The sequence below is a fragment of the Sarcophilus harrisii genome, chromosome 2 (genome assembly GCF_902635505.1).
Source record: "Sarcophilus harrisii chromosome 2, mSarHar1.11, whole genome shotgun sequence".
NCBI lineage: Eukaryota > Metazoa > Chordata > Mammalia > Dasyuromorphia > Dasyuridae > Sarcophilus > Sarcophilus harrisii.
The window spans coordinates 595424479-595449157 of NC_045427.1; the positions used below are offsets into that span (position 1 = coordinate 595424479).

At 34.4% G+C, this 24679-nt stretch overlaps 1 protein-coding gene across 5 annotated transcripts in view; it reads right to left on the bottom strand.

Annotated features, from left to right (window-relative positions):
• WDFY4 (WDFY family member 4) overlaps positions 1-24679 on the bottom strand; it is a 486698-nt gene that overhangs the window by 180865 nt on the left and 281154 nt on the right. For all 5 annotated transcript variants that reach the window (XM_031956283.1, XM_031956282.1, XM_012539778.3 and 2 more), the window contains 4 exons: positions 23148-23386; positions 19140-19261; positions 14380-14565; positions 12246-12382 (listed from right to left, as the gene is read on the bottom strand). In XM_031956283.1, the coding sequence (XP_031812143.1) occupies positions 12246-12382; positions 14380-14565; positions 19140-19261; positions 23148-23386 (684 nt within the window). The remainder of the gene's footprint in view (positions 1-12245; positions 12383-14379; positions 14566-19139; positions 19262-23147; positions 23387-24679) is intronic.

The window sequence follows — 24679 nt, forward strand, 5'->3', positions numbered from 1 at the left end:
AGATATTTGACTGATGGTCAGGATAATTTGAGTTGGAGTTAGAGATATGATTGCTTAGAGATAGATGGAGAAACTAGAATTTCAGTCTCTTGCCATGAAATCTGAATTCTAGACCATTACTTCTTATTGAAAGAAGTAAGTGTGGCTTCTCTGGGTTCCAAGGCTTTCACTGTAAGACAACAATAGTATTTTTTGTTTTATTCATTCCATAGTATTCCTAGCATAATGAAATAAAATCATTCTAAAATATTTTTAAATCTTTATGCATAATATGTAGTCTTATTTCATATTTGACCATTGGCAGACCTTGTTTGTACTGTGATTATTTTAGAGCCTTAGGGAATGCAGATGTCCTAGTTCTTTTAGACTTAATTAAATTTCTTCCCTAGTTCATGATAACATAGAATGTTTCTCAGTAAAACATAGATGTAAGCCATTTAGTTCTATTTCAGATTTGCTTTTTAGAGGTTCCCCTTCTTTTAGTGAAAACTAGTTGGAGTCAGGGGCACACGAATTTCACAAAGCAGAAAGAAAAAACTTCTAAGAAGCACAGTCACAGGGCAGAGATTCTAGAGGTGGCCAGACACAACTGTCCCTCTCTGCCACTAGAAAGCCACCATTTATCCCCTCATGCCTTTAAGACAATGGTCTTTTGGCTCCTGGAGTAACCCAACCTTGTCTGTTGATATAGTGGGAAGGAAATTGGGTTTGAGTCAAGGAGTTTGGGTCCAAATCCAAGTTTTGGGTCCAAATCCAAGTTTTGATGCTTAGCCATTTCTATAAAACTGAGCAATTTGCTTCTGCTGGCTGATTACCAGTTTCTAATAATAATAATAATAGCTAACATTTGTACAGTGTCTATTATATGCACTTTCCTACAATTATTATCTCATTTGATCCTCCCAATATTAACCCAGGGAGGTCAGTGCTATTATTATCCCTATTTTTATAGATAGGAAACAAGCATATAAAGATTATGTGACTTGCTAGGGGTCACACAGCTAGGAAGTATCTGAGACAACATTTGAATTTTGGTTTTCTTGACCAAGGTTCTGTGAAGTTCTGTGCTCTATCTACTGAGTCATCTGGATCTCTGTTTCCTTTTTTGTAAAATGAGGGAGTTGGACTAGATGACCTTTAAGATCCCTCCCAATCCTACCCTCCAAATTGTAGAATCATAGATCAGAAAATAGCTAAGGAACCTTTCAGCACTATCTAACATTCAGCAGCCCTAAGTGAAACATTACGCTTCATAGTAACAGCTAAAAATGGAGGATTAAAAGTGTCCAAGAAAGAACGTTCTCATAGCTATCCTTGATCAACTCATGGGGTTGTAGTAAGGCTATTGTATTAATAATAGTTATCAAAACAACAGCTAACATTTATCTAATGCTTTCTGGTTTACAAAGTACTTTATGCATATTGCCTCATCAATTCTCATAAGAACCTTGTGATGCTATTATTATGTTTGATTTGTAAATGAAGAAACTGAGCTGACAGATTAAGTGATATGACCAAAATCACAAATTTGGTATATGAGGCATTAATTGAATTCGGACTTTAACACTTAAGTCCAGTGGTCTATCCACTAGATATCTGAATCTTAACATGTTACATAATCAGAAGTTATTCTGTGTTATAATTAAAAAGCACTGAATATTTTCTAAACACATCCAGTTAAAGAAGACCTGTAGCCCAGACACTTATTACCAGCCACTCTCATTGGATTTGATTCTACCATCAGCTTTTTGCCCTTTTTTTAGCTTCCTTTTGTACATCGTCTTGCCCCCTGAACAGTAAGCTCCTTGAAGGGAGGAACTATCTTTATCTTATTAGTATCTCCAGCTCTTAGCACAATACTTGGTAGTACCCAGCAATAGAAAACATGGGTATTGGGTTATATCGCATATTATTGCAACAGACCATATCATGCTTTACTATATTGGACAGGGCTGTACTGTATTGTGTTGTGTTAAATTGTTGGACTGGGTTTGCTTGTATTGTATTATATATTATCATATATCTATTGCATTGGACTGGACTGGACTACTCGATACTGTATTGTATTGTGCTGCATTGGATTGGATTGGGGTCATAGTGTTTTATAATGTATTGTATTCTATATATCATATTGTACCACACTGTACTGGACTGGACTGGACTATATCATGTCATGTTGTGTTGTGTTGAATTTGATTGGACTGGACTGGATTGGATTAGATTGGGATCGAGTGTGTTGTATTATAATGTTTTATGTTATATTTTATTTTATGTCATACTATACTGTTTTGAACTAGATTATATTGTATTGTGTTGGATTGGGCTGCTTGGGGCCAGTTGTATTGTATTTTAATGCATTGTATGTGCATTGGGTCTGAGAAATTGGAATCATGACAATCTATAAAGAAGTTCTAATAACTTTTCAGGAACAATAGGGTATCGGAAAGAACAATGCTAGCAACTAACAGAAAAATTCTCCAAACTGTAACTCACAGTGGAAACGTGATGGGCTTTTTCCTGCACACACCGCTGTGTGTTAACATATTAAAAAAATCAGTTTTGACGAGTAATTTCTAGTATAAGTCTGCTTAAAATCCCTGTCTCAGGCAAGGCAGCTGACACATTAGCCTAAGACCCCTTTGTAGAGAAATGGTGGATAATTAGAATGACCTGTGCAAATTGTGTTTGTCAGTCTCCATTATCTCTTTAATTTTCTCCTCTCCTTGTTTTCCCCATAGGTTCTGCCTGTCTGAGGGGAGGGAGATGGGGGGATTTCGCTGGAAAAGCAAAGGGAGAACTCATCAGATGGCAGGCCCTTTTGACAGGGGATCTAGCCAAGAGAGTTATCATCAGAATTCTTTCTTGCCACATGGTGCTGAAATTAACTGTATCAAAGTACCAAATGGCTCCATCTCCCAGGACCTCCAAGTCCTAGAAATGGAACTGGCTTCATTAAGTTGGAATAGTCTCTCTACTCTCTGCACTTAGGTGATCATTACTAGTGCTATAGCTAGGAATTATTATTCCTGAGATAAATTAGGGCAACAGCTCACTTTGGGTGCAGTCCTTGAAGAGATGAGATAGTCTACCTCCAAAAAAGTGCACTCCCTATGTCTGGTGTATGGCAGAGGGTCTCCGATCTCCCAATTTCTTGGAAGAAGTATTTAGGGTTCTAGAAAGAGACAAGGAAGGCTTTAAGATATAGTCTCTACATTGCAGAGACATTGGGGGTGGTGGGACAAGGGCCTTGAGCTGGATGAGGAGAACCTGGTGAGAGAAACACCATGCTAATGCAGGCAGGCTAACAGGAAACCAGGAGCCATAGAGATAGTGGGCCTGAGAGCAACTAAAGGAAGAGAAGTAGTGTCCCAAGCCATCCTGGGACAAAAACCTTTTCATCTCACCCTTGTTATGGCTTTGCTGCTACCTGTAATCTATTATTATATAAAATAACTTCTTTCTTCTAGAAGAAAATGTCTGTATCTCCTCTTTGGATACTTTTGTTTAAAAAAGACTCTCATTACATTTGCAATATACTTTGTTTCTAGAATTTTAGATAAGGATTTTGTGTGCTTCAATTTCTACATTTTTAAAATATTATAAGATAAAATGTGAAGCACAAAGAATTTTAGTGAAATTGACACTCAGAAACTTAAAATGGCTAGATATAGAGAGAATCATCTAATTCTCTCTGTTTTTTACAATGTGGGTTGTATATAGGCTGAAAAAAGAATGAAGACCTAATCAGTTATTAATCACAACAGAAGAACCCATAGTTTTATGATATTTTAGTCTAAGTCTTCTAAGTATGGTAACTGGGAAACAAACAGGATTCAAAGAGGTTATGTATATAAATAGAGAAGGAACTTCCAGAGCAGTAGGAATTGAATAATGAGGATACAATATAATAAAAGTCAAGGAAGAAATGTATTATTATAAGGGGGTAGTTAAGGATATTAAATGTTGCAGAAAGGATAAGGATAAAGACAGAAAATGGCCACTGGAATTAGTAATAATGATGTCCTTTGTATCAATGAACATTAAGTGATTTCAGGAGGGCAGTGAGATGGGAAGCCGTATTATAAATGGTTAAGGAGTAACAAGGTTGTAAGGAAGTAGATGTGCACTATTGATCAGAGAAATGAAAATTAAGATAATTCTAAGTTACCACTACACATCTCTCAGATTGGCTAAGATGACAGGAAACAATAGTGCTAAATGTTGGAGGGGATGTGGAAAAACTTGGACACTGATGCATTGCTGGTGGAACTGTGAATACATCCAACCATTCTGGAGAGCAATTTGGAACTACGCTCAAAAAGTTATCAAACTGTTCATACCCTTTGATTCAGCAGTGTGACTACTGGGCTTATATCCCAAAAAGCTCTTAAAGGAGGGGAAAGGACCCACATGTGCAAGAATGTTTATGGCAGCCTTCTTTGTAGTGGCTAGAAATTGGAAACTGAGTGGACGCCCATCAATTGGAGAATGGCTGAGTAAATTATGGTACATGAATGTTATGGAATATTATTGTTCTATAAGAAATGACCAGCAGGATGATTTCTGAAAGGCCTGGAGAGACTTACATGAACTGATGCTGAGTGAAATGAGCAGAAATAAGAGATCTTTATACACGGCAACAAGATTATAAGATGATCAATTCTGATGCACCTGGCTCTTCTCAAAAATGAGGTAATTCAGACCAATTCCAATGATTTTGTAATGAAGACAGACATAAGGACCCAGAGAGAGGACTATGGGAACTGCGTGTGGATCACAACATAGCATTTTCATTCTTTTTGTTGTTGTTGCTTGCATTTTGTTTTCTTTCTCATTTTTTCCTTTTTGATCTGAATTTTCTTGTGCAGCAATATAATTGCATAAATATATATATATATATATGATTTAGCATGTATTTTAACATGTTTAACATATATTCAGTTACTTACATCTAAGGGAGAGGGTGGAGGGCAGGGGAAGAATTGGAACACAAGGTTTTGCAAGGGTTAGTGTTGAAAAATTATCCATGCATATGCTTTTAAAATAAAAAGTCTTAATAAAAAGCAAGTAGATATAGCAAGTATAGACTAGTATTTCTATGAGTTTAGTAATCAAAGGGAGGAGAGACAATGTAGGTTATAGCTTAAGTGGGCATGAAGGCTGTGTTTGATGCTAGAAACCAAAAATAAAAGGAAAAGAAGAAAGTAAACTTAAGCTTTGCCTTAGAAGTTCAGCTAACTCTCAAAGGAAAATAAAAGTTCTACTGTTGAAGGTAAGTATTAGGAATTAGAAACTGCACAGTATGTGTCTCACTCCAAGGAACAATTTATCAGAGCTACAGAGCTGTCAGTAGCTGACATGATAAGGAATAACACCGAATGAATAATGTTTCCTCCAATCGCAGCTCCTTTAATTACAAGCCTCTTCCTTCCAGAAGAGAGACAGAAGATGCAAAAACACCAATTTCATGCACTTGTGCCTGAATAATGTCTCCATGCTGCCTTTTCCAGATGGCAACCTTTTCACTGGAGGAACTAATGATGTGGGCATATTTAGGGAAAAACCAATAACGGAGTCTTTAACCTTCAACAACAAAAAGCATGTTGTACAAAATGTTCCTTGGGATACATTAACAAATATCAATTACATTGCTCACTGAGGTGTAATCAGCTGTAATAATAAAAATTAATTTTAAAAAATAATTAAACAGACCCCAGGGCAAATAGTTGATGCACTTAGAGTATGACATCACAGTCTACATATGTACCTGGGAAGAAGTTGTATCTTCTTTTAATAACAAAAGGGTCTCAAGGAAAATGAGAGTTGCTTACAGCAGAGATATTCCAAGTGATGTGAGCTTCGCTCACATAGAAAAGGGCTTGTGACCCTTTCCATTCAGTCACTTCCAAGGGCCAGGATGGTGCAGTGAGTGATCGGCTCGGATTATTTCCCCGTAAAAGAATGAGATTTGATTTTTAAATGATACCTCAGGAGCCAAGATATATTGAATATATGGACTCCTAGGTGGGTGCTGTGGCCCTAATCTAAGGTGGGGAAAGAGCATGGAATGACGACAAAGATTCCATGGTCAATCAGTTGAGAAGATGGTGAGATGATGGATCATGTCTTCCATAATAGCCAGTTATGGGGCTTATTCTCTAATTGGACTCCACTATGAGCTTAGCCCTCTGCTATGAAAGATCTCTGTCTCCTTGCTTGCTTCTAAGCCAGAAAAAGCCTCTCAAGGCATTCGTAATCTAACCCCTGACTGAGCATCTACAGCAACAAATGCAGAGATGCCATTGGGAAAATTCCCTTCCCCACGTATCACTTCATGGCTGTCATAAATGCCTTTAAGAGGGCAGCTAAATGGTAGATTCCTGGAGTCAAGAGGACCTGAGTTCAAATATGGCCATAGTCACTTAATATTTCTTAACTGTGTGACTTTGACCAAGTCACTTAACCCCAATTGCCTCTAAACAAACACAAATATTATGTATTTATTTGTAAATAATAAATTTATAAATAATTTATTTGTAAATAATAAGTAAATAAATTTCCTAAAAAAAGGTGGGTTTACAAGTAAAAAGCCCTTCTTTCCTTTCTATGCCTTGAAATGGACTTGAATTAGTTCCATGGAATGGGATTGTAGGTTGTGCTCTATATAACACACATTGACATCTTTCCCCTGAAATCCATCTTTCTTCAGAACTTCCCTATTTCCAGATTATCTCTATCCTTTCTGCCACTTAGGCATTGCAACCCTAGTGTTATCTTCAGTTTTTCACTGACTTTCCACTCATAATTAATCAGTTGCAAAACTCTGTCATTACTCTCTCATTGCTCTTGTGACATTTATTCCCTTGCATTCACTCAGCCACCACCCTAAATTAAGGCTTCACTACTTCTTACCTGTATTATTTCAATGGGCTCCTACATGTCTTCCTGTCTCTCAAATCCATCCACCACACAGTTTTCAGTGATTCCCTTAAAGCACAATTTTTACAAAATAACTTCCTTACTCAATGAACTCTTCTATCTTCCTGTTGATTCTGGGAATAAATATTTCATCTCTATCCTTTGTAATTATTCTTGATGTGTAAATGTGACAATACAATTACTAATACAGTAGTGTTTATAAATAAGTAGATACACACATTGATTCACAGTCATTTTTTTTTTTTTTTTACTGCTATAGATGTATAATATCTGTGTTCCACTGGCCCAAAACATTTGACGTAAGACTCAGAAAAAAAATACCCGAAACAAGTAACTAGAGTTTCCATTATAAAGTGATCTTGCAGGAACCTTCTAATGTTCTTTCAAATGATTATTAGCTATTGTTATAAGGATCAAAAGTGCTTAGTATATTTCTTGACACAAAATAAGTGTCATATAAATATTAGCCATTCTTACTATTATTATTATCATTATTATTCAATATAATATCAAGTTCAACCTTTGAGCCACTGGTACACATTGGCCAAGACCAGCAATGTCTAAGAGATTGGATCAGTCATTTGGAAATGTTCTAAAGAGAAATAAAGATTAGTCATTACGTAACGCATTGGGACTCGGTTTTGAGATTAGGAAAATATCAGTTCAAGTATTGATTTTGACAAATAGATATTATTTGTGGGCTTGGGGAGATATCTTAACTTTTCAGGACCACAGAGATGTATCTAGGAATATAAGTAATAGAACAATGTCTCAATGAATACTGGTAGTGAATTCTAGGATTAATGGTAGTGAATATACTAGGAGTTCCTTACTTCACATGCCTGATCGTAGAAGGAAAAAAAAGATTTGTTGATGAACTTAAGAAAGACAGATCCATCTGTAGTAAGTAAAAAAACTGTCAAAGGATAGTTACATCATCTTGATTCAAAAGTATAAAACAGAGAAACAATATTCTAAGAGTTGATGGTTTCATTTCTAAGGAAAATTTTTCCATCAACACCGATGTAATTTCAGTTCCTAAGGAGTTGCTTGAAGTCTAGAGGGGTTAAATAAATGCACTTGTGATCAGAACTATTAAGTGACAGAAGTGTTCTTTGAACCCAGGTTTTTCCAATTCTATATTTAATAAACCATGTGTGGCAGAAACAATATCCCAGTATTCCCACTCTATGTAAGTTAGATTAATGTTTCCTTAAAAGGTTTAGAGAACAACCTCAAGTTTTAATTGGTTTACAGAGGAAAAAATGTTCAGGCTACTGACTTTACTTTCTTGTGTTCTGAGTACAAAGCAGTAGTCAGGAGTTCTAGAGATGTTCTGATGCTTGACTGGTGAGGCATAATTAATAATTTAAGTTTCTTTCATCTGAATTATGTCAAAGTGTCCTGAATGCCTTTCTTTATGAATCATCCTTCTGTTTTGGCTAAGTAAATTTTTTTAACTGTTAAATGATCTACATGTGTACCATTTTATTCTGATAAAGAAATTAAATAATTAAGGTATGTCAGGCTCTGACCAGAATACCATACAACCTCACAGAATTATATTATTATTTTTTTAAATTCATAGAATAATACCAGTGGAAGTCTACATTACCTTGTATTCATCTAATATATATAGTTAAGAGTACACATTTCTCTTCTAGTTAAATGTATATTCTTTGAGGATAGGGATTGTTTTAATTTTATTTTGATCCTCAATGTCCAACATTCTATCTAGCACATAGTAGGTACTTATAAATTTGCTGATTGATTGATGGAAGACGGCTTTCTTATTGTATCTAATTGTATATTTGTAGCAATTTATTCTTGTTCACTGTTAGATGCATATATATATATATATATATATATATATATATATATATACATATGTCTTAGTGTTTTGTTTCAGGAAGCACACATATACACATACACACATATCCTGATATTATATACTCACAGGAAAAGACAGAAGACATCTGGACCTATGATTTTATCATATGTGCTATATATTGAACTTCCACAGTGTAATTTCTCTCCACTGAGGCAGGTCAGCAATTTTTCTGTAACTTAAAGTTTTAATATATTATCTGGACCATTGAGAGAGTTCATAATTGACCATGTAGTATTGACCAGAAGAAGTGGGCCTTGAACATGGATCTCCTTGTCTCTCTAAAATCAGCCCTTTAATTGACTATACTATACTATTTCATATAGAATTCATATATAATTGTCATAATATAATTTATAAATTTTATATATTTCATAACTCACACATATCATTTCATATAGTATATCTCCTATTATAGATCCATAAAACACACACACACATACTTGGATACATACTGAGTTTCACATCACATCAAAATATGAAAATGGTTTGGTTAATAGTCTCAAATATTCACTGTTGTACTCTTTACCATTCTTTAATGTCAAGTATACTGAAAACATAAATATCATAAAGATAATTTTAAACATTTTCTTCAAATTTATGAAGAAAATTATTTTTCACATTTTCCACAGGTCCCTAAATCTATAAAGTCTAGTGACACACAGAAAAATGGAAAATAGTCAATCCTCAAATAAATAAATGGTCAAAGACAAGAACAGTTGTCAAAAGAATTGCAATGAGTTAACAATCATATTTTAAAATGATTCAAAATCCCTAATAAGAGAAAGGCAAATCAAAATAACTATTCCTTAACCATTCTTTTAACCCCAAAATTGGCAAAAGTGATAAGATGGGAATAGTCAATGTTAGGAAAGTTGTGTAAACAAAAGCACAGCAATATACAACTGGCAAAAATGTGAATTGGTCTAATTCAGAAATTAAGTTATTCTGTGAAAGTGACTTTGACCCAGAAATCCCATGGCTAAACATATACCTCAAAGGAGGTCAATGATAAAAAGAAAGGTCTTATACATAATAACGTTTAATGTAGGACTTTTGCAGAAATGACCAGGCAACAATGTGGAAATTAATAAAATAGAAAATTGCTGTCTTGTAAAAAATGTTAAATGTGATGAATATAGAGAAGCCTGGGAAAATGTATATGAACTAATAAAAATAATATCAGCAGAACTAGAAAATATACATTATATATATAATATATATGACTATAGAAATATAAAGAAGAAATAGTCACACAACTAGAATCCTAGGAAATTATAATGACCAAGTTTGTTCCAGAAAAGACAGATGTGAAGTCACGTTTTTCTACTCTTTTTTAGAAATAAGAGATATGGATATAAAACACATAAAGTTTCATACTTGGTAGATATGTTGGCCAGTTTTTGAACTAGGTTTTTTCCCTTCTTTCAAATTACATGTTATAAGACATGTTTCTGGGAGAAGGGGGAGGGACAGATATATTAGGAAATATAGGTGATATGAAATTAAAGATATCAACCATTTTTTAATTAAAAAATTGGAAAAGGGCCACATGACCAACAATCACCAAGGCTGTAGGAGGAAATAGCTCAAAAAGTCTTTCTTTGCCCACCTTCCCCTCCATAGCACACAGGAAACATTTCCTTTCTCTTAATTGTGTATTCCTCTTCCTAGAGTAATAAGGTGGGGATGTGGAGAGGCATGAGAAACCACAGGAGCATATTCTTGGTAGTAACTTCCCCCAATGGAAATCATATCCATATCCCAAAACAATAATTCCAACTATTTCTATAGCTTCCATCATAATCATTCTGAAAGAATCTATTTCACCATGCTTCATCTTTCCTATTAGACATTGCCAATATTCCAGAATCTCTAGCACACATTTAAGCCACAATTTCAGCCCATTGAGTAAGAGGGCTGGCTTGGAGAGCGGAGATTAGTTATAAAGTCCTCAGTATCTCTCTCTGGATCTTTATGGGGCTTTGGATGTAAGACATGGACAATAGCATTTCTGCCAGAGCGCAGGCACCCAACCTCCAAAGATAAAAATGTTCCCTGGCTTTACACACTACATTTCTCATAATGCACGTATTCAAAAGACCATCATCAGGGTAGAAGGAAACAATTCCTGCATCTGGGCAGGAGATTCTAGATTCCCCAGAGACTGTGAATTCCTGAGGACTTTTTTAATCTCTTCCCTTCCCCATCTGAAATAACTGCTCTTGAGAAATGTCATGGTAAAACAAAACTGGGGTGTTAATAGACTAGAACCAAGAAAGGGTCATTAGCAGCAGCTGGAAAGTGTCTTCCTGTCTAATGAGAATACTGTTACAGGGTCTCTGATGGACTTCTACACTCTTTGCTCTTTCTTTTTATCTCCCTTTTTTCTCATTAGAATGTAAGCTCCTTAAGGGTAGGGACAGTCTTTCTGATTGTATTTATGTCCCCTAGTATTTATCTCAGTGCCTTACACATAGTAAACACCAGATAAAAGCTTGTTGGCTAGACTGAATTTGTCCTTCTTGGATATTATTATATCTAAAAAATTTTTAAATTTTCTAGGCTAATAACAACACACATGTTTTAGCACACATACATATATGTATATGTACACATACACATGTCCATATATATGTAAGCATATATACTACATAGTACACACATCCCCAAATTGTGTAAGAAAATGCAAACAGGATTGGCAAATAGGTGGCTACATCCATTTATGATACTAACCAATGTCCCTGGCTTAAATTGCAGCCCTGACACTCTCTATAACACTATTTTTAACTTAGCCTTTATCAGCACTCATTCCTAAAAATATGAAGCTGGAAAATATCTGGATCATTTGCCATTGGGACCACCATTCACTACAATCTAAAACAATATCAGTCATACAAATCAACCCCAGTCAAAATGAAACTGAAAAATCAGCTCTCTTGAGGTTAAAAATGAAGGGGAAAACTTTATGCTATCTTTTTTTTCAAATCAGAAAGGAAACAATAAAAACAAATGTACTGTCATAGTAAAAGAATCTCCCTTTATAAAAAAGTAGCATAGTTTCTAAATGGAATCTTACTTTCTACTCCTTTAAGAAAAAAAAAGGGGGGAATGGTGTCTTTCTCTAGGTAGAGAGACTAGACCTGTGATTTCATGGTATAGTAAGAACTCAAGACTAATGAGTAAACTGTCTCCCGAAGCAGATCAGCATCTTCACTTCAATTTAGATTTAGTGAGCTGCAACAAGACTGAGAGACTTACCTTGGGTACCATGTTCAGTATGTGTCACAGGTAGGACGTGCACTTAGATAGCCCTAACTTCCAGGTGGTTTTCTATCCACTATCCCACACTTTTCCATACTTTTGTAAAATTAATCAAAGTCCATAAAGAAAAATTCTCTAGGTAATAATGAAGTACCTCAACTTTGCACTCAGTTTCCTTTGTTTGCCTTCCTGGAATCAACCTCATTGCTGATGACAAACTTTCGCTCCAGCTGGAGGTTTTGCTTGGATTCACAGCATTCGACTTGCTTGCCAGCATCTTCTTTTCAGATGCTATTGAGGAAAGAAAAAGAAATACACCTGAAATAAGAGGAAGTAATAGTCATACAGCGTGGTAGATATTGCAAGTGGAGAAAATATGGAACAGATGAGGTGTCTGGAATAAAAGCCATACCACATCATCATGATTATTATTACTTCTGTGAACCAAAGCAGTAAATTAACGTCACTATACTCCTACAGGATACACATTCAGGTTCAGGTACACATATCTATCAACCTCCCAGTAATATACAATGATTGGCCAAGTGGCTGATCTTTCCAATCCACCATATTTCCTTTGTAAATTTCTGTGGAGGAAGTCTCCATCTTCCCAATCAGCAAATTAGCCCTATCAGAGTCATCCTCATTTGTTCACTATCCCTCACCCCACATTTCCAACCTGTCATCACTTTTGTACTTTCTACCTTCACCACATTCCTCATCTATGTCCCTTTCACTCCATTCATTCAATCATTAGTCAGTTCTGGCCACCATCACCTCTTGCTTGGACTACTGCAAATAGCTTCTATTTGGCTCCCCCCACCTAATGTCCCTTCCCATTCCAATATAGCCTCACTCATCTACAAAAGTAATTTTCCTAAAGCATTTGACCATGCTATTTCATTACCCAAAATTCCAGTGGCACTCTATTAGTAATAGTAGTAATAACTAACATTTATATGGCATTTACTATATTATAAGGAACTTTGCTAAACATTTTACTACAATTATTATCTCATTTGATCCTTATAATAATGTAGGAGGTAATTTGTCTATTTTCATCTTTGTCTCCTACAGCAGACGATGAAGTACTGAAGACAGAATCTATTTTTATCTTTCTTTATATTCTCAGCACTTGATATTTTGCCTAGTTGAATATAATACAATAAGTGCTTACTAAATGCTTAATGATTTGACTAGATAACCATTAATTTCTTATATGAGCATTTCTCTACATTTTAATACATTTAATCTACATTTTATTACATTATCTACATTAAATACATTAATCTACAATTAATAGATACAAAATCAAGCTAGCATTTATATAACACCATAATGTAATATAATAAATAAATGTAATAACACCATAATAATACTATATATGATACCATTTGCAAAGTTGTACAAAAGTATAGCATAATTTTGTTTTCTTATTCATTTTCTTAACTTTTTTATCTGATCTTTCTTGTGTAGCAAGATATTGAGCAAATATCTTTATATATTTTGGATTTAACATATATTTTAAGATGTATAAGATATATGAGATCACTTGTCATCTAGGGAAGGGAGTAGAGGGAAGGAGAGGAAAATTTGGAACACAAGGCTGTGCAAGGATCAATGCTGAAAAATTATCGGTGCATATGTTATGAAAATAAAAAACTTTAATAAGAAGAAATAGTTATGTCCTATAGTTTTTTCTTTCATTGTAAATGAAATTCTGCCTTTAAAATATGTTAATTCATATTATTTTTCAATGCCTTATTTATATTTAAATTGCCTCAGGGATAATTCTAAAGGCTGAGTCAATATTGCTTTCAGATTATGGTTTAATATTTTGTGGAAAGAAAGAAATTTTATTCTTCTTGCTTTGTTTATGTAGTCCACTTTGTTAATGGCAAGGACAGTTAATTGTTAATTGGCAAAGGACAGTAGGAGTACCACACTACATGAATGATGAGGCAAGCCTTCATTCAGTCCTTGGATGTCACTAACCCTGTTTCCATAGGCTTTAAAGTCCTAATACATTTGAGATAAGTGCCTTAAATGAGATCAACTGACTCCCTAATATTTCACCCATCTGTCTTTGGTGAAGAAAGTGCTATAAAACTTCAGAAGGAAAAACTCTACTGGTAAATACTTGATCCTATAACATTCATAAGAAAATATACAATACATTTACATGTGGGGAGCCTGCATATAGCTCCTCATGAAATACTTAAGGGATTTATGAAGAAGTATACTCTGTGTAGCAAAACCAGTGACCTTTTAAAATAAAAAAAAGAGACCTAAGTAATGCTGCCAAGCTTTGAGAGTTGTCTCCTCCCACAAAGGGGTGATGTTTTCGATCTTTATTTCATTCTCCCCAGGCTTTACAGAGAGGTCCATCTTGAAAGCATCCTCTAGTGCTTGCCGCCTTTGCTGCAAGAGCTGGTGCCAGAGGTTGAGGACTATTTTCAGAATGCCATGTTGAACTAGGAAAAAAGAAAGTATAAGAAACAGTCCAGGAAAGGATTCAAAAGAATACAAACTGTGCAAAGTCAGGTACTATTGCATAGTAATCATTCTTTTTTCTATAACATTTACTTATTTATTTTTGGAATTGTTATTGGGAAGCTAAGTGATTTTCTCAGAGTTACATATCTATAACCTACAACCAAATACCAAATCAAACTCAAATAAATTGATATTGACTTAGAAATCTACAAATAAACATTTTCTATGTTGCACTGTATTTTATTTTATTTTTCTGAGGCAATTGGGGTCAAGTGACTTGCCCAGGGTCACACAGCTAGGAAGTGTTAAGTGTCTGAGGTCATATTTGAACTCAGGTCATCTTGATTTCAGGGCTGGTGCTCTATCCACTGCGTTACCTAGTTGCCCCTTAATTTATTTTTAAAAAACATTTTGCTATTACATTTTATTTTGATTCCTAAAAACTCTTGATTTGGCTGACTGAGAGGACTAAAAGTTTTTATGTTCAGAACTTCTGCCCTAGGGATCTGCTTAATTAGGATTTTTTCCTTATGTCCTGCTCAGTCTCTTTTAGAATATTAGTTTTATTCCTGTCTTTTGTTTTTACATTGTCTACATTTTCCCTTTATCTCTTCATCTTAGGAAAATCATTTTTAGGAAAAGTAACCTATATGGTTAGGAATCTTAAAAAAAAATAGACAAAAGTCAGTATAACTAATCAACACATAGATACAATATAATAATATATGCAAAGTTCCACATCCTTAGACCTTTTACCACTGCAAAGAAGTTGGAAAAAATGTCTTCTCATATCTCTTTTAGGAGGCCATGCTTTTTCTTTATGATTTTGCGACCTTCAGTTTAGATAATTTTTATTCCTATTTTTATATAGTAGTAATTGTGCTCATTGTACTAAATGCATATATTTCTTGAATATGCTTACTTCACTTTGCAGTAGATTCATACAAATCTTTCCATGCTTTTCTGTATTCATCATATTCATTGGTTCTTATAGTAAAATAATATACCACTCCATTCATGCACCACAAATTGTTTAGCTATTCTCAATCTATGTGCATATACTTTATTTCCAAATCTTTGCTATACAAAAAGTATTGATAGAAGTCTTTTTGTCCATATAGGGCCTTTCTTCTTATGAATGGCCTCTTTAGGATATATATCTAATAGTGGAATCTTTGGGACAAAAGGGATAGATATTTTAGTAACTTATTTTGCATAATTCCAAATTGCTTTCCAAAATTGTGATAGTGGCCCACTATAACTAAGCCACTTTCAGCCATTTTTCATTTTACTACTTACCACATCATTTTCTCATCTGCTACTTACTCCTGCCCCTGTTTGTACTTTTTCCTTCATGGTGAGTTTTTACAAGTTTATCTCTTTCTACTTTTGCCTCCCTTGATATTTGGACAATGTTAAATGAAGTGGTTATAGCAATCAAATCATCTTATATTATCTCAAGATATGAATAGGATGAACCTTGCTGAAGAAGAAAAATGAAGTCTCCATTGTACACTACTATCTCTCCATCTACCATAATTAACAAATAATAGATCCAATAGTATCTTTCATTCCCTGAAGTTTAATCAATAAGACTGTGACAATAGATATAATGTAGAAAACCATCTGTTAAACCCTTCCTTTTCCTGTGTCCTACAAAGATACCCTAAATAAAGATTTAGATCATTCTCATTTAGAGATTATAGAGATGAGAATGTAGGGATATGGGATAGTAGATGCTAATGTTCTTAAGACTGTTTCTTTGGGAAAGTAATACCATTCAAGATTTATCCCATTTCATGTCTTCCTTCTTTCAGATACCCTTTTAAAAAGTTCTTAAATACATTCAAAACTGTTTTGCCTTGAGAAAAGATTTATTCTTTGTGTGCTTGATTTGGCCTAGTTGCTATTCCTAACTGTTTTCTTTAGAGACATTCCCATATCCTCATATAAGACATTGTGAAATGAGGTTTTAGAGTCCAAATGCGGTTTTTTCCCATTGTCATCCATGATGAAGATAAATGACTATTGTGTTGTCACATGTTATTGATGTTTCAGATGGATTTTCTTTTAAAATCTCTGTCACAAGAGGCTTTTCCTAGTTCCCTTATTGTTAATATTTTCTCCTCAATGGTTTCTCTTCCATTTATTCTAAATGCATCTTTCATGGCTCTGGTTATTTACATGTTGCCTCTCTCGAAGTGTGAACTCCTTGAGAGCAGGGCTATTTTTTATCTTTATTTGTATGCTCAGAGTTTAGCACAATGCCTGGAATATAGAAAATGCTTGATTTTTTTTAGATTGATTAATTGATTGTGGGATATATTTAGGGGAAAAAGCCATTAACAACAACTTTTATTAATTTTTTTAGAGTTAGAAGTAACTTGTTTGGAACCACAAAGTCAGTATGTCAGAGATGAGACTTAAGTCCTAATCATCCTGATCCCTAAGATACCTCTTTTCACATTAACCCACACTGCTTGTGTTTGTTAATTTTAATTGTATTATAGTTGAACATTCATTTTAAACTACTATGGTTCTTCTGGGTCCTAACTCTGGCATTCAGTGTGTTAGTTATTCCTTCTAGATTGATAAAAAAGTCAGATAAAAATCCAATATCCAAAAATTTAAGTAATTAAAGCAGTTTCTAAAATTGGGATGTATTACTTTTTTCTACTAAAAATGCAAAAATAACTTCTAATATCTGTTACATTGAGCTGCAAAAAAAGTACAGAATGTGAAAATAGTCCATGGTAGGTTGCATTAAATGATAGAATGTCCTTTGTGAGGGAAAAGGAAAATGATGGTAAGGGTATTATATCTGGTAGTAGAAATGAATTCTGGTCTACTTAGAAGAGCAGACCTTTAGAGGATATTTTCAAAGACTTCATTCAGATGTATTTATGTCTCTCACATTCAATATTCTAGCTTTTGTGGCTTCTCTGGTCAGTAGAGTCAGACCCTATTTTACTCCTCTTACATTCAAACCTGTATGTTCATTCTTTCCTCCATTTGGTTCTTATAATAAGAGTGGAAATCAACAAGAGGATGTTAAGATAAAGAGTGATCGAGATGTATCTCCCAGTTGTCAAATGATATAAACAAATGGTTCTCAAAGTCAGAAACACAAATGTTCAATACTAATAACCAATTCAATGACAATTAGAAATAATTCTGAGGTTCCACCTTGTAAGAATAAAATTGTCCAAAAAATTTTAAATGATAAAATTTAGACCTTGTAGGGAAAGGGACAACATGGTTGGTAGAGAAGTGAATTCATACAATCTTTTTAGAAAGCAAGGTAGTCTAACAATAATAATATAGTACTAATTATAATGTACTTTACATACATCATGTCATTTTATATTCAATAAGAGTTGGAAAACTGATCATATTTTTAATCATTGTTCCTATTCCAAGAATTACTCTGAGGATATTATTGAGGAGTAAAAATACCCACCCATAAAAATATGTGGCTGGAATGAAATATCAAAGAACTAAAAATTACCTATATTCCCAAGGACTAGAGAATGACTGAAATAAATTGTAAAGTAGTAATGTAATAGAAGATCACTGCAAAATCATGATTTACAAATATGATGAACATGAAGAAAAAATTTTCATAGAGTGAAGGAAGAAGAATCAAAATGTCAATATACATTTACTGTGCTTATAAAAGGGAATCTAGGTGGCCCAATAGATAGAACAGTGGCTTGAAATCAGGAATACTCATCTTCATGAGTTCAAAACTAGCCTAACATACTTTCTATTTGGGTGATCCTTGGGCAATCCTTTTGACTCAGTTTCCTCATCTATGAAATGAGCTGGAGACAGATCTAGCAAGCATGATTGAAAACCTGAACAACATAAAACAGTATGAAAATTATCTGTGATTTTGTCTACATGAGGGATGATAATATGGTAATGTCTTTCAGCTATAGATATTGCAAACTGTCTATGAATTATTATTTATGTTCTGGGGAATTGTTTGAGTCACAGAATAATTAAGTGATTTGGCTAAGTTTCATAACTAATAAGAATGAAAAATTAGATTTGAAGCATGGTTTTATTTATTATTATTTATTACTAAGTCATCATTTTTCCGCTGTATCTCTTTGTCTTACCCTCTGAAACAAATACCCACCCACATTACATATATAATCATATATATGTATGTATGTATGGTATTATTCAGCCATTTCAATTGTGTCCAGCTCTTTTTCTTCCCATTTGGGATTTTCTTGGCAAAGATACTAGATTCTACAAGGTTTCCAGGAACTAAGATCATTTATTCAGTTTTCATTGTGCACCAGACATATCTGGTGTACTCCTCTCTTAGAGCTAATTCGTGTTTATCGTGTTTATGCCTGGACACCCATGTATCTCCCTCTGTTATTCTTTCAAAAATTTCTCAACAGTCTTTGATCTTGTATTCTAGGGAAAGATGAGATGTCGATTATAAGAGTCCTAACAAATCATGTCACTCAGCTCAACCTTCCTCCCCCTCTTGTTCTCATCCCCAGCAAATTAAATAACAAATAAAATACATTACCGTCGCTCAAACTTGGAAGACCTTCCTCGCCTGGCTCTCTCATGTCTTCATATGGAGAAAGGAACACCTGGTGATAAGGGCTCACTCTAGGTTTGGGTTCTAGTCCAAATCCCTCTGGATAACTGGTGACAAGAATAGATTACCCAAGTAGAGCTCAGTTTCTTTACTGTTGTTTTACATTAGTACTTTTATACCTCTTATATACTTCACCATTAATACTTATGTACTTCTAGAAAACCCCCAAAACCTTGAATTGGAAAAGTTAGCCCATTTAAATTAAATAATGATTCCAAAAGGCAGAATCTTGTGGAGGTTTATGTATTGATTTATGAGGTGGGGAAGTCTGGGTACAAGACCCATATCTTATAAATACTCACTGTGTGCTATTACTTTTAACTTCCCATTGCCCCAGGCAATGTTCTTAGATTCAAAAATTAAAGATATGTAATTTTTTAAAAGGCAGCATAAAGGGAAAAAATACCTTTTGAAGGATTGGAAAAGAAAACAACTTTTTTCCCCCCAATATTAATTAGTCCCTTTCAGTTTCTAGCATTAAAATAACAACAATGATAATAATAATAATAATAATAACTGTAATGATAAAGTTAAGGAGAAAACATACCAACATATAAAGAAATCCTCTATTATTGTTTTCAGAAGGAAGAAATATATGTGTTGGGAGGCCATTTTGCTAACCACACAGGCTGGGAAACTATGCATCAGAGGCAAGTGACAGAACTATGTCAAGCTAGACTATAATCCAGATCCTTCAAAGATCTGAATTTTAGCTTTAAAAACAAATCCACAAGCTAAACCCACAGTTTAATGCTTTTTTCCAAATTAAATTCATACAGTGAAAATGATTTCATTCATTTACTAAGACATATTATATGAAGGACATTGTATTAAGCCCTTTGGGCAGAGACATTAGTAGTAATTTTCTGCTCGGGGCAAGTGGCTGTTATGGAAACAAGCCCATTCTATAGCCTACAGGACACTAGAATATTTCAGTGTCACTACTAAAAGGGCATATGTGTGACTGTGGGGAGAGAAATGAAGCCCAGAATAAGGTTCCCCATTCCTACTGAGGCTGTTGGGGCCAGGCAGAGAAAGAACAAGAGGGAGGAAATAACATCTTCAAATGTTGACAACATTGCTCTCTAAATTTCCCACCTAAGGCAATTCCCTAAGTGCTGTACCTTATTAAATCTCCCATTATAAGGTTGAGAAAGGGTAAAATGACATAGAAAACAATAAATTGTATAAGAGACACTTTAAGAGTTTACAATCTAGGAGATTACATTTCAATTAAATTTTACTGCAAAAAAATTCTCATAGAAATTTATAGTTATGTTTCATGCCAGCAATCTCTCCTGGGTCCTTTTCTCTTCTCCCACCCTTTACATATTTTTGTATATAACATATGTATATAACATAACAACATTTTTGTACATACATATGTATGTATTTATTTATTATTTCTATATCTTGGATACCAAACTCTTATTAGAGAAATTTGAGACAAAGACTTTTTCCCACTGGACAACTTTCCCATTTGAACTGCTGTTTAGAAGTTTTTCTTTTTCAAATAATCAAATTTATTTATTTTACTTCTGGCAATTGTTTCTAATTCTTGTTTGACAATATAATTCCTTGGAAAATGCCATCTGCATCTAGAGGGTCTTCTCTCTATATATTACCTCACTTGGTGATCTCATCAGTTCTCAAGGATTTAATTGACATCTCTATGCTCATCTACCTATCCTACTACAAACTCACTGCTCATTAGCAATTTTTCAGTTCCAACTGCCTTTCAAACATTTAGAATTGGATATCTAATAGACATTTTAAACTCAACATATTCCATTGGAATTCATTATTTTTCCCCCTAACCTTTCCCTATTACTATCTTTTGCCAAAAATTCTTAAGTAAAATGCTATGAAAAATACTGAGTCTTAGATAGCTGTATGGAACCAATATATTAATGTATTGAATGTGTGGAGCCAATATATTAATAATATAATTATTATATGGAACCAACATATTAATAATAGAATTGAATGATTAAAGTTTAAATGGAATCTCAAAAAGACATCAGTAGATATTTTTGGTCCCCTGAAAGAAAAGCATTCAGCTACATTTGCAAATTCCCAAACAACCTCCAAACTTACCGATATACCCTATCAAGGATACTGCCATCTTCTCAGTCCTCCAGGCTCAAGGAATCATGCTCAACTCCCCATCTCCCACCCTCCACATCCAATGTGTTGCCAAAGACTGTTAATTTCACCTTTGGGACTTCTTTCTATTCTCTGGATCCCGCCTTGGAGCAGGTCTTCCCCATCTCATACTAGGACTACTGCAATAGCCTCCTGGTGGATTTGCCTACCTCAACTTTCTCCCTACCCCAGTTCATCCTCCATCTTTCTATCAAAGTGATTTTTCTTTAGAATCCTTAGACCAGATCCAACCACATCAATCAACCATGCATAAACTCGACCAAATACAAGGTTCTTTTTGGCATTGAAAGCCCTTCATAATATTCCTCTCTGGTCATCTTTCCAGTCTTCTTACATCTTACTCCCTGTCATATATTCCTCAATCTACTGACATTGGACTCTGCTGTTCCACAAACAGGATATTCTACTTCTTGGATCCAGACATTTCCTCTGTTTTTTTCCTCTGACTGGAACACTTTTCTTCCTCATCTCTATCCCCTTGTTTCTCCAGCTTCCTTAAAGTCACAGTAAAAATCTCATTTTTTCTAGTCCTTTCCCAATCCTTTTTAATTCCAATGCCTTTGTGCTTTTAATTATTCCCTATTTTTCCTGCATATAGCTTGTTTGTGTATATATATATATATATATATATATATTTTTTTTTCTTATTTTCCCATTAGACTATTAATTCCTTGAGGGCAAGAATTATCTTTTCCTTTTTTGTCTCCCCAGTGCTTAGCAAGCTGTCTGGTACAGAGGAAATAATAAGTGCTTACTAGCTCACAGTCTTTTCTAAATGATGAAAATGTTTCATGTAAGGAGAACAAGCTAGCATTTGACTTGGTATAAGACTAATGGCTTATATAGAAACATATAATGGTATAAAAACTTAACTCCTCTCAGACTTGAATTGTTTCCATAAACTATGATTTGTGAAGTTCACACAAGAGCTACGTATTAGAATGGCAGGCATCACATAGCATAATGGGAACAGCACTCAATTTGAGGACACAAGACCTGCTTCTGGACTTTAGTTCTGTCTGTTACTATCCCTATGACCTGGAATGAATAATTGATCCTCTCTGGGACCAAACTTCCTCAACTATAAAATTAAATGATTGGACTATATGCCTTTTAAGTGACTTTTTAGTTCTAGATCCAGGCTCATCTCATATGAATACTGGAGAGTAAGAAATGACAGAAATATGAGAAGGGGAGGGAGAAATAGAGAGATGGACAGATATGAAGATGGACAGATGGAAAAATATTAGCTTTGGAACACTACAGAAGAATTTCATTAAATCATTTGGATGAAATACATAGTAGAGAATTGCTCTTTTTTGGCAAAAATTCTAAAGTGAAATGCTATAAAGAATACTGAGTCTTAGAGGTGAAATTAATGTATGGGATCCAAACATCAATAATAGAACTAAAGTGACTAAAGATTAAATAGAATCTCAGAAAGACATCATTAGATATTTATGATCCACTGAAGTGAAGGCATTCAGCTACATCTCCATTAATAGAACTCTACAAAGAAGAAACCATTTTAAACACTAGAAAATATAAAAGATCTCTCTCTCTCTTTCTCTATTTCTCTCTCTTTCTCTCTCTCTCTCTCTCTCTCTCTCTCTCTCTCTCTCTCTCTCTCTCTCTCCCCCATGATAACATTTAACAAAATATTGCATGTGAATTGGACAGATGATCAAAAATTATTTTCATCTACAATCCTAAATCCCCAAACTGTTTTTCTCCCCACAATCCCTTTGTATTAGGCTATACTTTTACCTTCTTGCATGAATGTGAAAAAGACAGTGCATGAAGCAGATGACAAAGGTCATATTTGAATTGTATGTTGCAAAGATGATATCCCATTGCTCTTGAAGGAAGTTCAAAACACTTAATAGACCAAGGCATTCAGAAAGTGACTGCTGGGGTTTAGACAGGCAATATAAAATAACTCTATTTAAGCTGCTGTATAAGACACCAAGAAGAGCTTCCTTGTGAGATAAAGCACTTTCAATGACCTATAAAATCAAAAGCAAAAATAATCCCTATTAGTATTCTTTTCTTCTTCAAATTCTCTTTTTTTTCTCTAATTTTTTTTTTAATTTAATAGCCTTTTATTTACAGGATATATGCATGGGTAACTTTACAGCATTAACAATTGCCAAACCTCTTGTTCCAATTTTTCACCTCTTACCCCCCCACCCCCTCCCCTAGATGGCAGGATGACCAGTAGATGTTAAATATATTAAAATATAAATTAGATACACAATAAGTATACATGACCAAAACGTTATTTTGCTGCACAAAAAGAATCAGACTCTGAAATATTGTATAATTAGCTTGTGAAGGAAATCAAAAATGCAGGTGTGCATAAATATAGGGATTGGGAATTCAATGTAATGGTTTTTAGTCATCTCCCAGAGTTCTTTTTCTGGACATAGCTGGTTCAGTTCATTATTGCTCCATTGGAAATGATTTGGTTGATCTCGTTGCTGAGGATGGCCTGGTCCATCAGAACTGGTCATCATAAAGTATTGTTGTTGAAGTATATAATGATCTCCTGGTCCTGCTCATTTCACTCAGCATCAGTTCATGTAAGTCTCTCCAGGCCTTTCTGAAATCATCCTGTTGGTCATTTCTTACAGAACAGTAATATTCCATAATTTTCATATATCACAATTTATTCAGCCATTCTCCAACTGATGGACATCCATTCAGTTTCCAGTTTCTAGCCACTACAAAAAGGGCTGCCACAAACATTCGTGCACATACAGGTCCCTTTCCCTTCTTTATAATCTCTTTGGGATATAATCCCAGTAGTAACACTGCTGGATCAAAGGGTATGCACAGTTTGATAACTTTTTGAGCATAGTTCCAAACTACTCTCCAAAATGGTTGGATTCGTTCACAACTCCACCAACAATGCATCAATGTCCCAGTTTTCCCGCATCCCCTCCAACAATCATCATTATTTTTTCCTGTCATCTTAGCCAATCTGACAGGTGTGTAGTGGTATCTTAGAGTTGTCTTAATTTGCATTTCTCTGATTAATAATGACTTGGAGCATCTTTTCATATGACTAGAAATAGTTTCAATTTCTTCATCTGAGAATTGTCTGTTCATATCCTTTGACCATTTTTCAATTGGAGAATGGCTTGATTTTTTATAAATTAGAGTTAATTCTCTATATATTTTGGAAATGAGGCCTTTATCAGAACCTTTGACTGTAAAAATATTTTCCCAGTTTATTGCTTCCCTTCTAATCTTGTCTGCATTAGTTTTGTTTGTACAAAAACTTTTCAGTTTGGTAT